This window comes from Poecilia formosa, unplaced genomic scaffold (genome assembly GCF_000485575.1).
Source record: "Poecilia formosa unplaced genomic scaffold, Poecilia_formosa-5.1.2 Scaffold16, whole genome shotgun sequence".
NCBI classification, from domain to species: Eukaryota; Metazoa; Chordata; class Actinopteri; order Cyprinodontiformes; family Poeciliidae; genus Poecilia; species Poecilia formosa.
The window spans coordinates 517,589-532,352 of NW_006799955.1; the positions used below are offsets into that span (position 1 = coordinate 517,589).

Here is a 14,764-nt window from a genome sequence, read left to right on the forward strand (position 1 = left end):
CCTGTTCAGTTAGTAGTGTAGCCATGATAATAATATTAGCATATTTTAATGTCTTTTTAAAACGTCGCGGGGTTGATAGACGTTGCTAAGTAACAAGTAACATAAAAAATGTACCTATTTCTAAGCAGCGTGAATTTGGTCCTAAAACGACTTCAAATGCGTCCTTAAAACATTAATGGGACAACACTGCCGCCTAGTGGTAAGTTGTCAGACCTACAGATTCGTCCCATGATCTAAACTCGTACTCGTGTCTAAAAGAGGTGGCACAGACAGCAGCGTTCTCCAGCTTGCTGACCCTGTATTTGTTAGTTTTATTTTTTTTACTTTAAATTGTTAAAACATGGACTTTTATGTACATATCATTAGCTACATTATAATATGAAGAAGTTTTTTTTTTTTCTGAATTTGTGTGAATATCGGCCCTAACAAACCAAACTGCTGAATTAATCGTCGTTAACATTGATTAAATAGTTCCCATGGTTTGTGTTTTAGCTGGTTTATCAATATTTTTTATTATCAAGTATGTAAAGGTCCTGATCAGCAAATTAAAATATCACCAAAAAAAAATTGCTTCTGAAATTCAAAAGGTAAAACCAAAAATATAGTACCTTAGGGAAGTTAAAAATTATCTAAAAACTAAAACATTCTTATGTAGACTATGAATGTTTTGTAACAATCATCGTATGTAACAAGGAGGGTTAAGCTATGAAAGATAATGACAAAAGAATGTGGGTCTTCATACAGTACTCAATCCAGAGCATATTAATAGGAGGTTGAGTGGAAGAAAATGCATGTCATTAGTAACTGTAGCCTATAGGAGCACTGCGAAGAGTTTGAAGGAGTTTGCAAGGTGTTGCCTCCAGCTGGAGTCAGTAGTTCATGAGGAACCACATTCAGATGAATCAAAGACTTGGTTACAAGTGCTGCCCTTTTCAGATGAATGTAACGTTTTCATTTAATTAAAAAAAAAAAAAAAGAACAAGGTCTTTCAATGCTGTAGTAGCTTTGATGGTTCTTTTTACAAGAATCAAAGGATACATGAACCCCACAGTGACAATGTGCCGCTAGATGCTCCCTACCGTCGTAGCCCTCCAGAAATTTGCAATAAAATGTCTTGGCAATCCTATGTAGTTTTTTTGATTGTTTAACATTTGTCACTCATTACTTTTGATTTTATTTGACTCTTGTAAACTTAATCTCACCCCTTTGTAGTATCCATTCTTTTGGACTCGTTCCTTATTTTTATCAACCCCCATTAACTTTTTTGTTTCACTTAAATTTCAATCATCTTTTCTATTCCAAATTACTACGTTTTGATTATTTTTGCTATTTTGGTATATGACTATGAAATTTGTTAGTTTATTATATTGATTACACGTTATATTCTGACTGTTTAAAATTGCCAACGCCAAATTTTCATCAAAATATTCTTTCTGAATATTCAACCCTAACTTCAATTATAATATGTAGAATCTTTACATATTGTACAAATTAATACACAGTTCGTTTGTACTGCATTACAAATTAATTACAGATGCATATGTTTTTAAGTTTGTTCGCTAAAGCATTGATTGATTTTATTTTATTGTTACATTATTTGAAACTGATAAATTGAAAAAAGAAAAAAGATTTTCAATTACTGTCAACATTCCAAAAGTAGGATTGTTTATTACATTACTGCATCTTTGACTCATGAACAAACCTGGTTTTTACCACCTGTAGTTCCTCAAGCCTCCACCAGAGGGGAGGAGGTAATTGCTGAATTTGACACACCAAATTCACTATCGCTTATTTAGGCCAGTTTGCTGGCGAATGAAGCACAGTGATAGTATTATCGTTAAACCAGCAGAGGGAAACATAAGGTAGTCTAAAACTTCCTGCTGTGTGGTTGTGCTACCGTAAAGTTTGATGATATTCAGTGAACCAAAACCATCAGATGACATGCTTCATGTTATCACTGACAGTTGAAACCTTGCACTATTGCCCAGGCAGCATGGATTCTGTGTCTCTCAACCGGGGACATTGGTTTCCAAAGAAAATTCAAAACTTACTGAAATCTCAGGGGTAAGTAACTAGGAGTTACCGAGGAGTAAGCAGGGGAGAGTAAGTATCTACAGACCACTGAGCCATCATAAGATGCTTCTGAAATTGTCTAAAGGCCAAGTGTGACTTAAGAAAGAAATACAACAGTTGTACCTCATGTCTTTCCTACACCTGTGTGTAATGGCTCTTGAAACTTTTACAATGCTGAATCTCTTAAATGGGCTGTGCTTTTCGATCTCCTCCACTATAGTAATCCATGTTGCTTGTGAACCTTTTTCTACTCATGTTTTCCTCCCACCCAACTTCCTGTGAATATACTTTGATAAATCACTCTGTGGACAGTTTCTTTAGCAATGACCTTTCGAGGCTTACCCAACTTGCTGAGGGGGTTAGTGACATTGTGTTGAAAGCTGTCAAGACAGCGGTTGTCGCCATGTTTATTTTGGCTATGACAATGTTTTTGTCTTAATTATTCTTTTTTTTATTACTTGTTACTATTTAATATTCCAATTTTTAAAGAAACTTTATTTTGGATTTTAATAGCGATAGCTCGTAATTCCTTCAATTAATTGATTTGCTTTAGTATCCCTCATTGTGCAATGAGTTTTTTACTTATGATACACAAGTTTCACTTTAACTTTTTTCAAAGATATTGTAATTTATTGAGATTCATTTGTGACAGATACCAGTGAATGTGTCCAAATGTCAAGCTCGAACATTTGTTGCTTTCCAGTTGTATAAAAAAGCATTTTCCTTTTTAAAAAAAATTTCAAAGAAATTTCATCATCAGACAGTGATAAGCAGAGTAAATGTAAAACACTGTTTTCAAATTGTGATTTTAGGTTATCTTTACCAGAAAATCATAAAGGAGAGTGTCTGACTACAGTTCATGGTTCAACCAGGAAATCAACCTGCAAATGATTAAAAAAAATAAAATAAAATACATAATGAAGGTTTTGTTGTGGCTCAGTCAAAGTAAGAATCAATTTCTAATTGTGGTTTTCTGGTATGATACTAAACAGGATATTTATGTGGAAATAAACTTCATAGGTGACCTAATTTGTGAAATTTTACAAAGAGGATTGGGCAAAATATCCTTCAAATAGATGTAAAAAATCTCAAATCTTTGATACTTGGTGCCAGTCAGGATTTCCCAATGACATGGTTCATATTATCACTGACTGTTGAAACATTGCATTAATGCCCATGCAGCATGGATTCTTAGTTGTCATATAAAACCAAGATCCCAGGGGAGCACGTTTTTACGCATTGTAGTTCACACACTGATGCAGCATAAGACTAGTTGTTCACTCTGCCGAAATGATTGGAATTAGAAAGATTAAGACATTTTCAAATTCGAGGCTATGCCTCGATTTTGATAAAAGTGGCAGTAAAAGTACAACTTATGTACATCTCTCATTTAAAGTATAAGCAGGTTTTCCCTGTAAGTCAGCCAGAGTAGAGGAGAGTAAGTAACTACAGAGTTGAATAAAAGGCATCTACTTCAAGCTGCTGATTGGCTTTGTTTACTATTATCTCTCTTTGTTGAGGTCTACAGCACGAGGTCTAGAATCGTTTTTTTTGTTTGTTTTTTTTTCTGCAAAAAGAGGAATATTAGGTGAGCTAGGGGAAATTTGATCAGCACATTTGAAGAGGAAGTGTTTAGAAACAAGTATTGCTACACACGCATGTTCCCCACAGAACAGGAATAGGAAGTATGAAGAGGACAGAAGAGAGAAAAAAAAAACAACAAATCCTCATCTCAAAGCGTCACAACTGCTCTCACTGTGAACCACAAAGGTTTGCTTTTTTTCTTTTTTTTTTGTCTTCTCTCTTAACGAGCCTTGAGGTGCTTCTGAAGCTGCTGACTGGTTTTCTTCAGTGGAAACTTTACCTCAGTGGAAACTGCTGGTGGAAAGAAAGATGAGCGACTCACTGGAAAGGACGACAGACTGTCCAGTGTCGCCACTCGCAAGCGGGTCCAGTCTGACTGACGAGAAAGAGAAACCAGGAGGTGCAAGCGAGCTATGTTGGCAAGATGGAGGCCTGCCTGTGGAGCTACAGAGAGGGATGGAAACCCTGAGGGTGAACAGAGAGCTGACCGATGTGACCCTCTGTGTTCAAGGGCAGGACTTCCTCTGCCACAGGGCCATTCTGGCTGCTGCCAGTCAGTACTTCAGGTAAAAGCAATCCAGTTATCAGTGAAGGCATTGTGGTGGGACTTCTAGCTTCACTGACCCAATGTGTGTTCGAACAGGGCCATGTTTTGCAGTGGCCTCAAGGAGAGTCATGAGGAGCGTGTGGAGATAAAAGGCTTGGACAGCGGGACCATGCGCTCTCTCTTGGAGTACACCTACACCAGCCGAGCCCTCCTCACGCACTCAAATGTCCAGAGAATACTTGAGGCAGCCAGCCAGTTTCAGGTACTGCAGCTTCATATTTTATAAAGATTGTCAAATGTTTTTCTCAAACAACTTTCACAAAGGGGCTTCATGATTGACTTTTTCCCAGAACAAAATGGTGCCGTCTACCGCCGAACAACCAGGCGTCAGTATATACCAGACTGTGGGATATTTGTCGCTGCTTTGACATTCAATAATTTGAAGTAATTTTCTTGACTACTTATTATAAGTCAATTTAGTTATTTGAGGGCTATGAACATTATCTACCATCATGAGGTTGTAGGGTTAATTAGGGGTCATTCTCTGTTAACCAACTGGAATTGGAATATAATGATATAGGATGTTATGATTATTCATCTTCATAACTCACAAAACTAAACACTGGAATAAAAATTAAAAAAAACACTCAGAAATTCTGCAAATGCGTTAAAGCTGTAAAAGAAACTGACCACATTTTTATTCGCCATTAATAGAAATGATCATTTTAAATCAACATCAAAAGCTTACGTGTTTAGAGCTCTTAAGTCGCTGAGTCTGGTTGGATCAAGGGTCTTTCTCTGTCATTATTTACGAGAGTCTTTTGATTCAAATGGAAATTGTAGTAGGGACAATACAGAGTTTGCAATTACGTTTTACTATTTAATTTTGTTATTTGTCACGTTTGAGTATTTTTATTATAATTTATCCTCAAAATTTGCAATAAATTTGAATTACAATGAGAAAAACCCTGATACACCAAGGTTCAAGGAACTAGGTATTAAAAAAAAGGTTGTTTACAGGTTCAAGATGCAATAGTGATGAAGTGGGGCTAAGAATTGGTGAAGGGACAAAATGAGTGGGACCCATGAATAACACAAAGACTATTATCATAGCCCATTTGTCAGTATCAAGATTGCAAGCCAATTAGCGCATTCAAAAACGTTTTATTTGACTTTTTGAACCTTTACAACTAAAGGTTATGCTTTGGCATTTTAAATGGCTTATCGAAGATGGCTTTTGATGGCTTCATTATGTATGTTTTCCAACACTCATGTTTTGTGTGGTTAAATAAATTATAGCCACAACATGCAAAGGAGGTAAAATACTATTTATCTCTGTAAAGCTTCATATTAACAGCCAGCGGCGCTAATAACCACGTGATTCATTTAACGGCATGTTAAAACAGACAGTGCCGAATAGTAGAAAACTAACAGCAAAAAAGTGCACTCAGGAAAGGTAGCTGTAGTAATTGAACACTGAACATAATTTAAACTCATTTAAACAATAAATTGTCTTCTCACTTCACAAAACCCCTTTCTACACTTTTATAGGATACACACACTTAATGGGGTAAGATCTCAGTTACTCTAAGAGGGAAGTGAAAGTTGGCTGTTGTTTACACTCAGGATCAGTTTTCCATTTAGATTTAAATTAACTGCACAGCTGTGCAGTTTGCACAGGAGGCAGGTGTTTGTGTTTTTGTGTTTCTATTTTTGCAGAAAGCAATTTGTGCATTAGAGTTTGAAAATAAACAAGTCAAGAGTTTAGGCTGATTCCTTTTGCCGTTTTAGCGATCCTGCAGCCGTAAATGTGGCTAAAGTTGGAAACAGACACGATTTAGATGTGTTGAGAGTTATTATAATTGTTAAGATAATTATGTATTTTTCTATACCACATTATGATTAAAAATCAGATCAAAAAGTATTTTCAACATATTTGTCAGCCTAACAATTCAAATCAATACTTTTACTTAAGAGCTCAATTTATTTCCCACTTTTGTTTTGATGTCTGTCCTCAAACAAAAATATACATTTATTAAAGAAAATGCCATTAGCCACTATCAGTGATAATTTTTTCCTATGCGTTGATGCATATTAAATAAAAATAATACTAAACAAATATTTTCTTCACTCAGATGGCTAAACTAAACTAATGTGAGTTCATGATATTATTAGGAATTCAGTGAAGTACTTAGAAAACCTGATGATGCATACAGACAGAACCATGTACAGGCACAACGGCCGACAAACAGAAACAACGAAGACAGTCACTCGGGTGGGCAAATGGATGGAAATAAAATCAAAAACGTTTTTCCATAGTGAAGCTAATCAAACATAGCAACAGTTACATGGTGGAAATCAGTGTGAGGACTAGAACATTTCCAAAACACAATATACACCCATCATAAATACAAGAAAAATGCCTGAAGTGCATACAAATGTTAGCCACAAGTGCTTCTGTTTTTAGGGACTTTGTAAAATGAATGAAACGGGAAACTTTCTTGTGACGTAAAGAAATATCTCAAGGCATGAGTGACTTAGCTTCTATTTAAAGCATGAGTTTAAAAAAGTTATAGTGGAACACAGGAACCATCACGTCTTTAGCTAGCCTCATAATGGAAAGTGATTCTGTGTTTCATTTTCCACACACTAAAATCATGTGTATGGTTCTACAAAAGTGAACGACTTGTCATTTACATAAAGCAGTCTGAACATGGACAATTAAGGATAACTGTCAATTTGTAGCTGGGCTTTGTTTTTGCTTCACAAAATGTGTAAGACGTGTAGAGAGGAAGCTTTAGAGAACATCTTTAATATGACTAAAGCAGACATCTTTACAGTTATAAAGTTCAAGAGTTGCAGTGTGCAAACTTTTCACAGCCACCATGTGCTTAATATTGGAAAAATGTTGATAATTTATAAAAATTAATAAACCCTTCCCTCCCCCCACCAAGATAAACTACATGAAAAATATGTTCATTTTTGAATATCCAAAGACAGTCACCAAAGTATCCAAGAAAAGTATATTTTTGGATAATCTCTGATAATTTATGGAAAATAATAAACTACTTTTTTTTTCTCCATAATAATGGACATGTGTAACAAACTAGGAAAAAGCCAACTGATCAAGTCAGGATGCACATAATGTGTGGTGCTTGTAAATGGAGGCTGGGCAGCAGAACTGTAAGCTGATCTTAGGGCTGAGCTGCATAAGATGTGTACACCATCAACTTTTCCTGGTTATGCTCTTCCATTGGATAACAGGGTTAGTCAATTACAGCAGCAAATCTACAAGCAGTATATACACTTCTGAGAAAGAGACTGCTATTTTTTTTTTTACCTATTTTTTATTTTTTTTTACCATTACCTACTGAAAATATTAGTCATTCTGACATCTGACTTCCTTTCGCCAAGATGACACACAATTGAGCTAAAATGCAAAGCTATACAAGAATTAGTGGGAACCACTAATTCTTGTATAGCACACTGAGTGTGGCCTGTACAGCAGCTGGATACCTTGTAGACTGAAAGCAGGCTCTCTAACAATCATTTTCCTGTCTGACGACTGTCAAAAGAAGGTTACTAGAGCAGACTAAGCCTCTAAAAAAATTAATATTATCACATTATGTTATACAGCATAAGAGAACTGTTTTAAAATTACATCAAAAAATACATCTCCTCAGTTTTAAGATTGACTACTTTTATTGTAATGAGTGTTGTATCTGTGTCAGTTAGGAGTGACTGTAATAAACAAAAAATGTCCTATGTTTTTCAGTTCCTCCGTGTGGTAGATGCATGTGCAAGCTTTCTCAGCAACTCTATTCATCTGGAGACCTGCGTAGGGATCCTAAATCTGGCTGACAACCACGTTCTGCCCACCCTGAGGACCAGGGCTCAGGACTTCATCACCTCTCAGTTTTCTCAGGTAGTGCAGCAACAGGACTTCTTAGAGCTGCCTGCAGAGTCTCTGGAGGCCATCCTGCAGAGGGATGACCTCAGTGTGAAGTGTGAGGAGTGTGTCTTTGAAGCTCTGATGCGCTGGGTGAGAGCCCAGGAAGATGAACGCTATCCATTACTGGCCACCTTGCTGTCACATGTGCGGTTGCCATTGTTGGAGCCGGCGTACTTTGTGGAAAAGGTGGAGTCAGATGAGCTGATACGTCGCTGCGCTGAGGCTTTCTATTTGCTGCAAGAGGCTCGCATGTATCATCTTTCTGGTAGAGAGGTTTGTATCCATTAAAAAGACAAATTTATCTCACTTTTTGGAATTAAAAACAGCTTTGAGAGCTACACGAATATTTACCTTTATCACTGACGTATTTGTAGGTGGTCTCAGAGCGAACCAAACCACGAGTGCAGCACTTTCTGTCAGAGGTTTTTCTGATCATTGGAGGATGCACTAAGGACGAACGCTTTATTCCCACTGTCACCTGCTTGGATCCTCTAAGACGCAGCCGACTGGAGGTGGCCCGGTTGCCAATGACAGAAATGGAAGATGAGACCCAAATCAGGAAGTGGGTGGAGTTTTCTTGCATCACTTTCCACAATGAAGTTTACATATCAGGTGAGAAATCAATCACAATCTTATGTATAAAGACTGAAATCTGATGCCACCATCAACTTTTAATTGACATCTTCCATCATAATTGTTGCTTCTGAAATATACTCTCTTTACTGGAACTGAAATGTGATGGCTGAACTGATAAAGTTTGAGTTTACTAGAGAACAAAACAAACAGGAAGGCGTGGTGTCATCTGCATTCACAGTTACTGTGGTTTTAGGCGTTTCCCAACCCAGGAACTGACATTTTAGCTTTGGGTAAAATGGTGCGTCAACTGCCAAGGTTGATGCACGCTGCAAAAGTTAAAAAAAGGTCATGGGCCTGTTGGCACTAAACCTAGATATGACCACAATGCTCCAACGCAGGCATCCAGACTAATCTTTAGTCTACATGTTAGGATAAATTAGTGCTTAGAAGGACATAGAGTCTTAGCGAGAGGTGACATTTTCCTCATATGATTTGCTTGCTGCAGGTGGTAAAGAGACCCAACACGATGTTTGGAAATATAACGGCGCCCTGGACAAATGGATCCAAATTGAGTCAATGTCGAACGGACGCTGGAGACACAAGATGGCAGTTCATGGCGGAAAAGTGTACGCTCTGGGTGGATTTGATGGGATTCAGAGGCTTGCTAGTGTGGAAGCCTATGATCCTTTTCACAATCGCTGGACACAGGTAAATACACATTTAACTCAAAATTGGCTTTGATGTCTCTTGAACACGGATGATCTTAAAGAGTTCCTCAGGTACATCAGAAACACAGTAGAATCCCCAGAGCACATCCCCAGCCATATTTCAAAGTTGTAACCTTATTACATTATCCCAAAGAGTGGCAATGCCACTAGAAAAATTAACGAAATGCAACACTCACTTCCCCAGCATTGGTATGCAGCGCAAAGGGTAAGTGCATACACCTCCGAAATGTGCATGTTGGCTGGCCGCTCATAGACTGAGGAATGTTTTGTGCAGTTAAAAGATGCAAGATGTATTGCTGTCAAAAATGGAATTTAAGACATGCAAACGGATTTGTACTGTGCTCTGTAAAGCCACCCACCTTCCTCTCGCTGCTGATAAACTGATGAAAACAGTGATGGAGTCTACCACAAGAAAGCTCAAAATGATGTTGGAGGTGCATAAATCTGAGGTTTGGGAGGTTTCAAATCTCCAATATGCTTAGAGAAATTTTATAAATTGTGGGGAAACATCTTACATATCATACTTGTGGTCACTGTCATTATGATAAAACGGGGAAGAGAAAAGCAGAATTAAACCCATGTTCTCACTACGAAGTGTGAGGCAGGTTTATACTTGCTTTCCTTAGAATTCCCGAAATAAAACTCCCTTCCTTCACATTTTTCACATTGAAAGTCCATTAAAAATGCCAACTTTGCATGTTTTTGTAAATGACAGTTTAATGCAAAGTTGGCATTTTTAATGGACTTTCAATGTATCTTTTAGAGCAATTTTGCATTAAAAGTGTCATTATTTACCGAATGACACTTCATGACAACTGTCATAAACATTCATAAAGAGTCATTCATGTTCATGACAGGTGTTATGTCAGTCTTATGCACACCCTTTCAAATAAAGCGTTGCCAGAAATGTTACTTAAAAAGAGATTTATGTGAATCACTATCATATTATCTCCCTTTTCTGATATTATCTTGCTTAATGGACTTTTTTATGTATTTACTACAGGTGACACCTCTTGCAGTGGGTGTCAGCTCCTTTGCTGCAGCAAGCTTTGACAGATGGATTTATGTGATTGGTGGTGGTCCTAATGGAAAACTAGCCACAGATAAAGTTCAGTGCTGGGAACCAGGAACAGACAGCTGGGAACTGCGGGCACCCATCCCTATAGAAACCAAATGCACCAATGCTGTTACATTCAAGAACTGCATCTACGTCGTTGGTAAGTTTGAAGTATCTAAAAATAAACAGTTAGATGTTACTTGAGATGCAAAAAAAGATATTATCCGAGGTGTGAAAACTTAAACAGCTTAATGTGGCACAAAGATAATATTCCAAATGTTTTTTTGTAAAATGTTTGGTCATTATGTATTTGAAACCAGTACAATGTAAAAATGCTTAAACAGGGTATAGCAAGACTGAGAAATCCTGAAGTTTAAAATTAAAAATGAAAGGCTGTATGAAGAAAGAAAACTGAATTTTGCAATTATTTGCAATGCATAGAATGCAATGTCAAATTCTTCATGTGCAAGGCAAAGTCCATTAAAACAGTAATGTTGCTGCTAAGAACATGGCGATGTGTGAAATTTGCCACTGCATTCAGAACTGTTATTTGGCACTTCAGCATGCAGATTCTGAAGTGCTGTGGCTGTTTTTAGCTCATTTCTGTGAAAGCTGTATCAACATGGCTTGATGTTGGAAATTGCTTGCTATCTTTCCCAGATTGGCATAATATTGACAGTGTAAAAGCCAGCTTAGACTTATTTCAATGCAAACATTTGGCTTAAATTGCAGCAAAGTCAGACATATTAACAAAGGCTACATTCCCCTCAGAGGAAGTTCTGCTTTTGCATTTGCACTACAGGACAACCAGCATGCACAGGTGCAAAAGTGGAACACAGCCTTCACAGCCTCAGGAAAGGCAAACCATTATCTCACCAGTTCTATGCCAAACCACATTCTCTGCAAAATTTGCAAGAGTCCAGGCACCGAGATATCTTACTTTCAAATGAGAAAAGTAACCCAACCAAACATTTGTGTAATTAACAATGTTCAAACATTCTGCAAAGAACTTGTCCTTCAAAACAGCTCAAAATTTCAAACAGAGAAGTTATCCGTATCTTTATTGTGTTGGTGGCATCTAAAGATAAGAACACACAAAAAAAGTTAAAATCTGTTTGAACATTTAAGTATTTTTATTACAGTTTTGTTTCATTTGACTGTAGTACTTCTGCTCAACTTTTGCATTGTGCATAAAAGCAAGAAAATAATATTTATACACTACGTACTGGCCAGTTTCTGCAGCTTTATTAATTTTATTCAGCGGGTATATTGCAGAGCAGAGCGTAAAATAGGTATCATTGCTGACTAGGCTTTTTAAAATTATGCTACACCAGTGGTTCCCAAACTTTTTCTCCTGGGCCCCCCCAGTGATTTCCAAACTATTTCTGGGCCCCCCTTATGGCTTACAAATAGCTGTCTGGTTGAACGATGTTTGTCAGTGAAGGAGGTGTCAGTTTGGGAACCTCTCTGCTACACTGACTGGAGTCACAAACTTTGACATATTGTTGAGACATTTTTAGATCAGTGGAAAGTAACATATTATTTTGAAGTGTAAGAAAAATAAAACATGCTTTTCTAATTAAAAAATAATAATTATGTGAAAAGTGCAGTTAGCATTTTCTCACTTTCACTCTTTCACCGTAAATAAAATTTAATGGCAGGTAAAATTATCTGCCATTAAATTTTAGATTAGTTTATAAAATATCACAAACTTTGAGAGCATACCATGCGGCACTGTTGAATACATCCGATGAAAATGACAAGAGAGCAGTAAAGGTAAAGGTAAAGGTAAAGGTAATTTTATTTACATAGCACATTTTCAACAACAAGGCTATACAAAGTGCTTTCCAGAAATTGAAAGGAAATACAAGCAAAATAACAAACCAAAGGAAAGAGAAGAACAAAGAGAAAAATAATCTAATGTTGATCTAAAGTATGTATGTAACTAGGTGCTCCTGTTGCTAAGTATCCTCTGGTCTAATTCCATTTCTGGGTTGGAAGAACAGGAGTCTAAAAAGTAGTCTCGATCCAAAAGTGTCTCTGCATCTAGATGGTGAGTTTCTGAAAAAATAAGCTGAAGAGTGACTAAGTCTTTTTCTGGGTTAAAAGTGAGTACTCCACAGTTTCTAAATAACTGATAATAATCTAAAGATGAATAGCTAAATTCTAAGTTTGTTCTAAGTCCTTTTCTGGGTTAAAAGTGAGTAGTCACAGTTTCTAACAAGTAGTAGTATAAAAAGTAACTAAGTAGTGACTGTTCCTGTAATTCTGGATTCTAAGTTCATTGTAATTCTAATTCTAATTACGTTTCTGTAGCAGTATGAGTCTCTCTGCATAAAAGTTATCTAGGAAGTGTAATGTTGATCTAAATTGTGCGTACTCCACAATTTCTGATATTACTAATAAACTAAAATAATCTTTTTCTGGGTTAAAAAGTCAGTACTCCACAGTTTCTAACAAAATAAAATAAAAGAAGAAGAAAGGACACGTTAGGGCAAATGGCAACATTCAGCCAAAACAAAAGGCAAAATGAGTGAAGGCGGTGACATCACAGGGCCATGAANATATTATCTTGCTTAATGGACTTTTTTATGTATTTACTACAGGTGACACCTCTTGCAGTGGGTGTCAGCTCCTTTGCTGCAGCAAGCTTTGACAGATGGATTTATGTGATTGGTGGTGGTCCTAATGGAAAACTAGCCACAGATAAAGTTCAGTGCTGGGAACCAGGAACAGACAGCTGGGAACTGCGGGCACCCATCCCTATAGAAACCAAATGCACCAATGCTGTTACATTCAAGAACTGCATCTACGTCGTTGGTAAGTTTGAAGTATCTAAAAATAAACAGTTAGATGTTACTTGAGATGCAAACAAAGATATTATCCGAGGTGTGAAAACTTAAACAGCTTAATGTGGCACAAAGATAATATTCCAAATGTTTTTTTGTAAAATGTTTGGTCATTATGTATTTGAAACCAGTACAATGTAAAAATGCTTAAACAGGGTATAGCAAGACTGAGAAATCCTGAAGTTTAAAATTAAAAATTAAAGGCTGTATGAAAAAAGAAAACTGAATTCTGCAATTATTTGCAATGCATAGAATGCAATGTCAAATTCTTCATGTGCAAGGCAAAGTCCATTAAAACAGTAATGTTGCTGCTAAGAACATGGCGATGTGTGAAATTTGCCACTGCATTCAGAACTGTTATTTGGCACTTCAGCATGCAGATTCTGAAGTGCTGTGGCTGTTTTTAGCTCATTTCTGTGAAAGCTGTATCAACATGGCTTGATGTTGGAAATTGTTTGCTATCTTTCCCAGATTGGCATAATATTGACAGTGTAAAAGCCAGCTTAGACTTATTTCAATGCAAACATTTGGCTTAAATTGCAGCAAAGTCAGACATATTAACAAAGGCTACATTCCCCTCAGAGGAAGTTCTGCTTTTGCATTTGCACTACAGGACAACCAGCATGCACAGGTGCAAAAGTGGAACACAGCCTTCACAGCCTCAGGAAAGGCAAACCATTATCTCACCAGTTCTATGCCAAACCACATTCTCTGCAAAATTTGCAAGAGTCCAGGCACCGAGATATCTTACTTTCAAATGAGAAAAGTAACCCAACCAAACATTTGTGTAATTAACAATGTTCAAACATTCTGCAAAGAACTTGTCCTTCAAAACAGCTCAAAATTTCAAACAGAGAAGTTATCCGTATCTTTATTGTGTTGGTGGCATCTAAAGATAAGAACACACAAAAAAAGTTAAAATCTGTTTGAACATTTAAGTATTTTTATTACAGTTTTGTTTCATTTGACTGTAGTACTTCTGCTCAACTTTTGCATTGTGCACAAAAGCAAGAAAATAATATTTATACACTACGTACTGGCCAGTTTCTGCAGCTTTATTAATTTTATTCAGCGGGTATATTGCAGAGCAGAGCGTAAAATAGGTATCATTGCTGACTAGGCTTTTTAAAATTATGCTACACCAGTGGTTCCCAAACTTTTTCTCCTGGGCCCCCCCAGTGATTTCCAAACTATTTCTGGGCCCCCCTTATGGCTTACAAATAGCTGTCTGGTTGAACGATGTTTGTCAGTGAAGGAGGTGTCAGTTTGGGAACCTCTCTGCTACACTGACTGGAGTCACAAACTTTGACATATTGTTGAGACATTTTTAGATCAGTGGAAAGTAACATATTATTTTGAAGTGTAAGAAAAATAAAACATGCTTTTCTAATTAAAAAA

General features: G+C 36.9%; 1 protein-coding gene across 6 annotated transcripts in view; it reads left to right on the forward strand.

Annotated features, from left to right (window-relative positions):
* The window catches only part of klhl6 (kelch-like family member 6), a 43,864-nt gene that overhangs the window by 25,137 nt on the left and 3,963 nt on the right, over window positions 1–14,764 (forward strand). For 2 of the 6 annotated variants that reach the window (XM_016668567.1, XM_016668566.1), the window contains 8 exons: window positions 3,594–3,661; window positions 3,745–3,843; window positions 3,926–4,223; window positions 4,301–4,466; window positions 7,980–8,429; window positions 8,531–8,768; window positions 9,238–9,440; window positions 10,464–10,677. In XM_016668567.1, the coding sequence (XP_016524053.1) occupies window positions 3,967–4,223; window positions 4,301–4,466; window positions 7,980–8,429; window positions 8,531–8,768; window positions 9,238–9,440; window positions 10,464–10,677 (1,528 nt within the window). In that variant the 5' untranslated portion in view covers window positions 3,594–3,661; window positions 3,745–3,843; window positions 3,926–3,966. Of the gene's footprint in view, window positions 1–2,719; window positions 3,662–3,744; window positions 3,844–3,925; window positions 4,224–4,300; window positions 4,467–7,979; window positions 8,430–8,530; window positions 8,769–9,237; window positions 9,441–10,463; window positions 10,678–14,764 lie in introns of those variants that run through there. The other 4 variants (XM_016668568.1, XM_016668569.1, XM_016668570.1 and 1 more) reach the window with 4 other exon arrangements.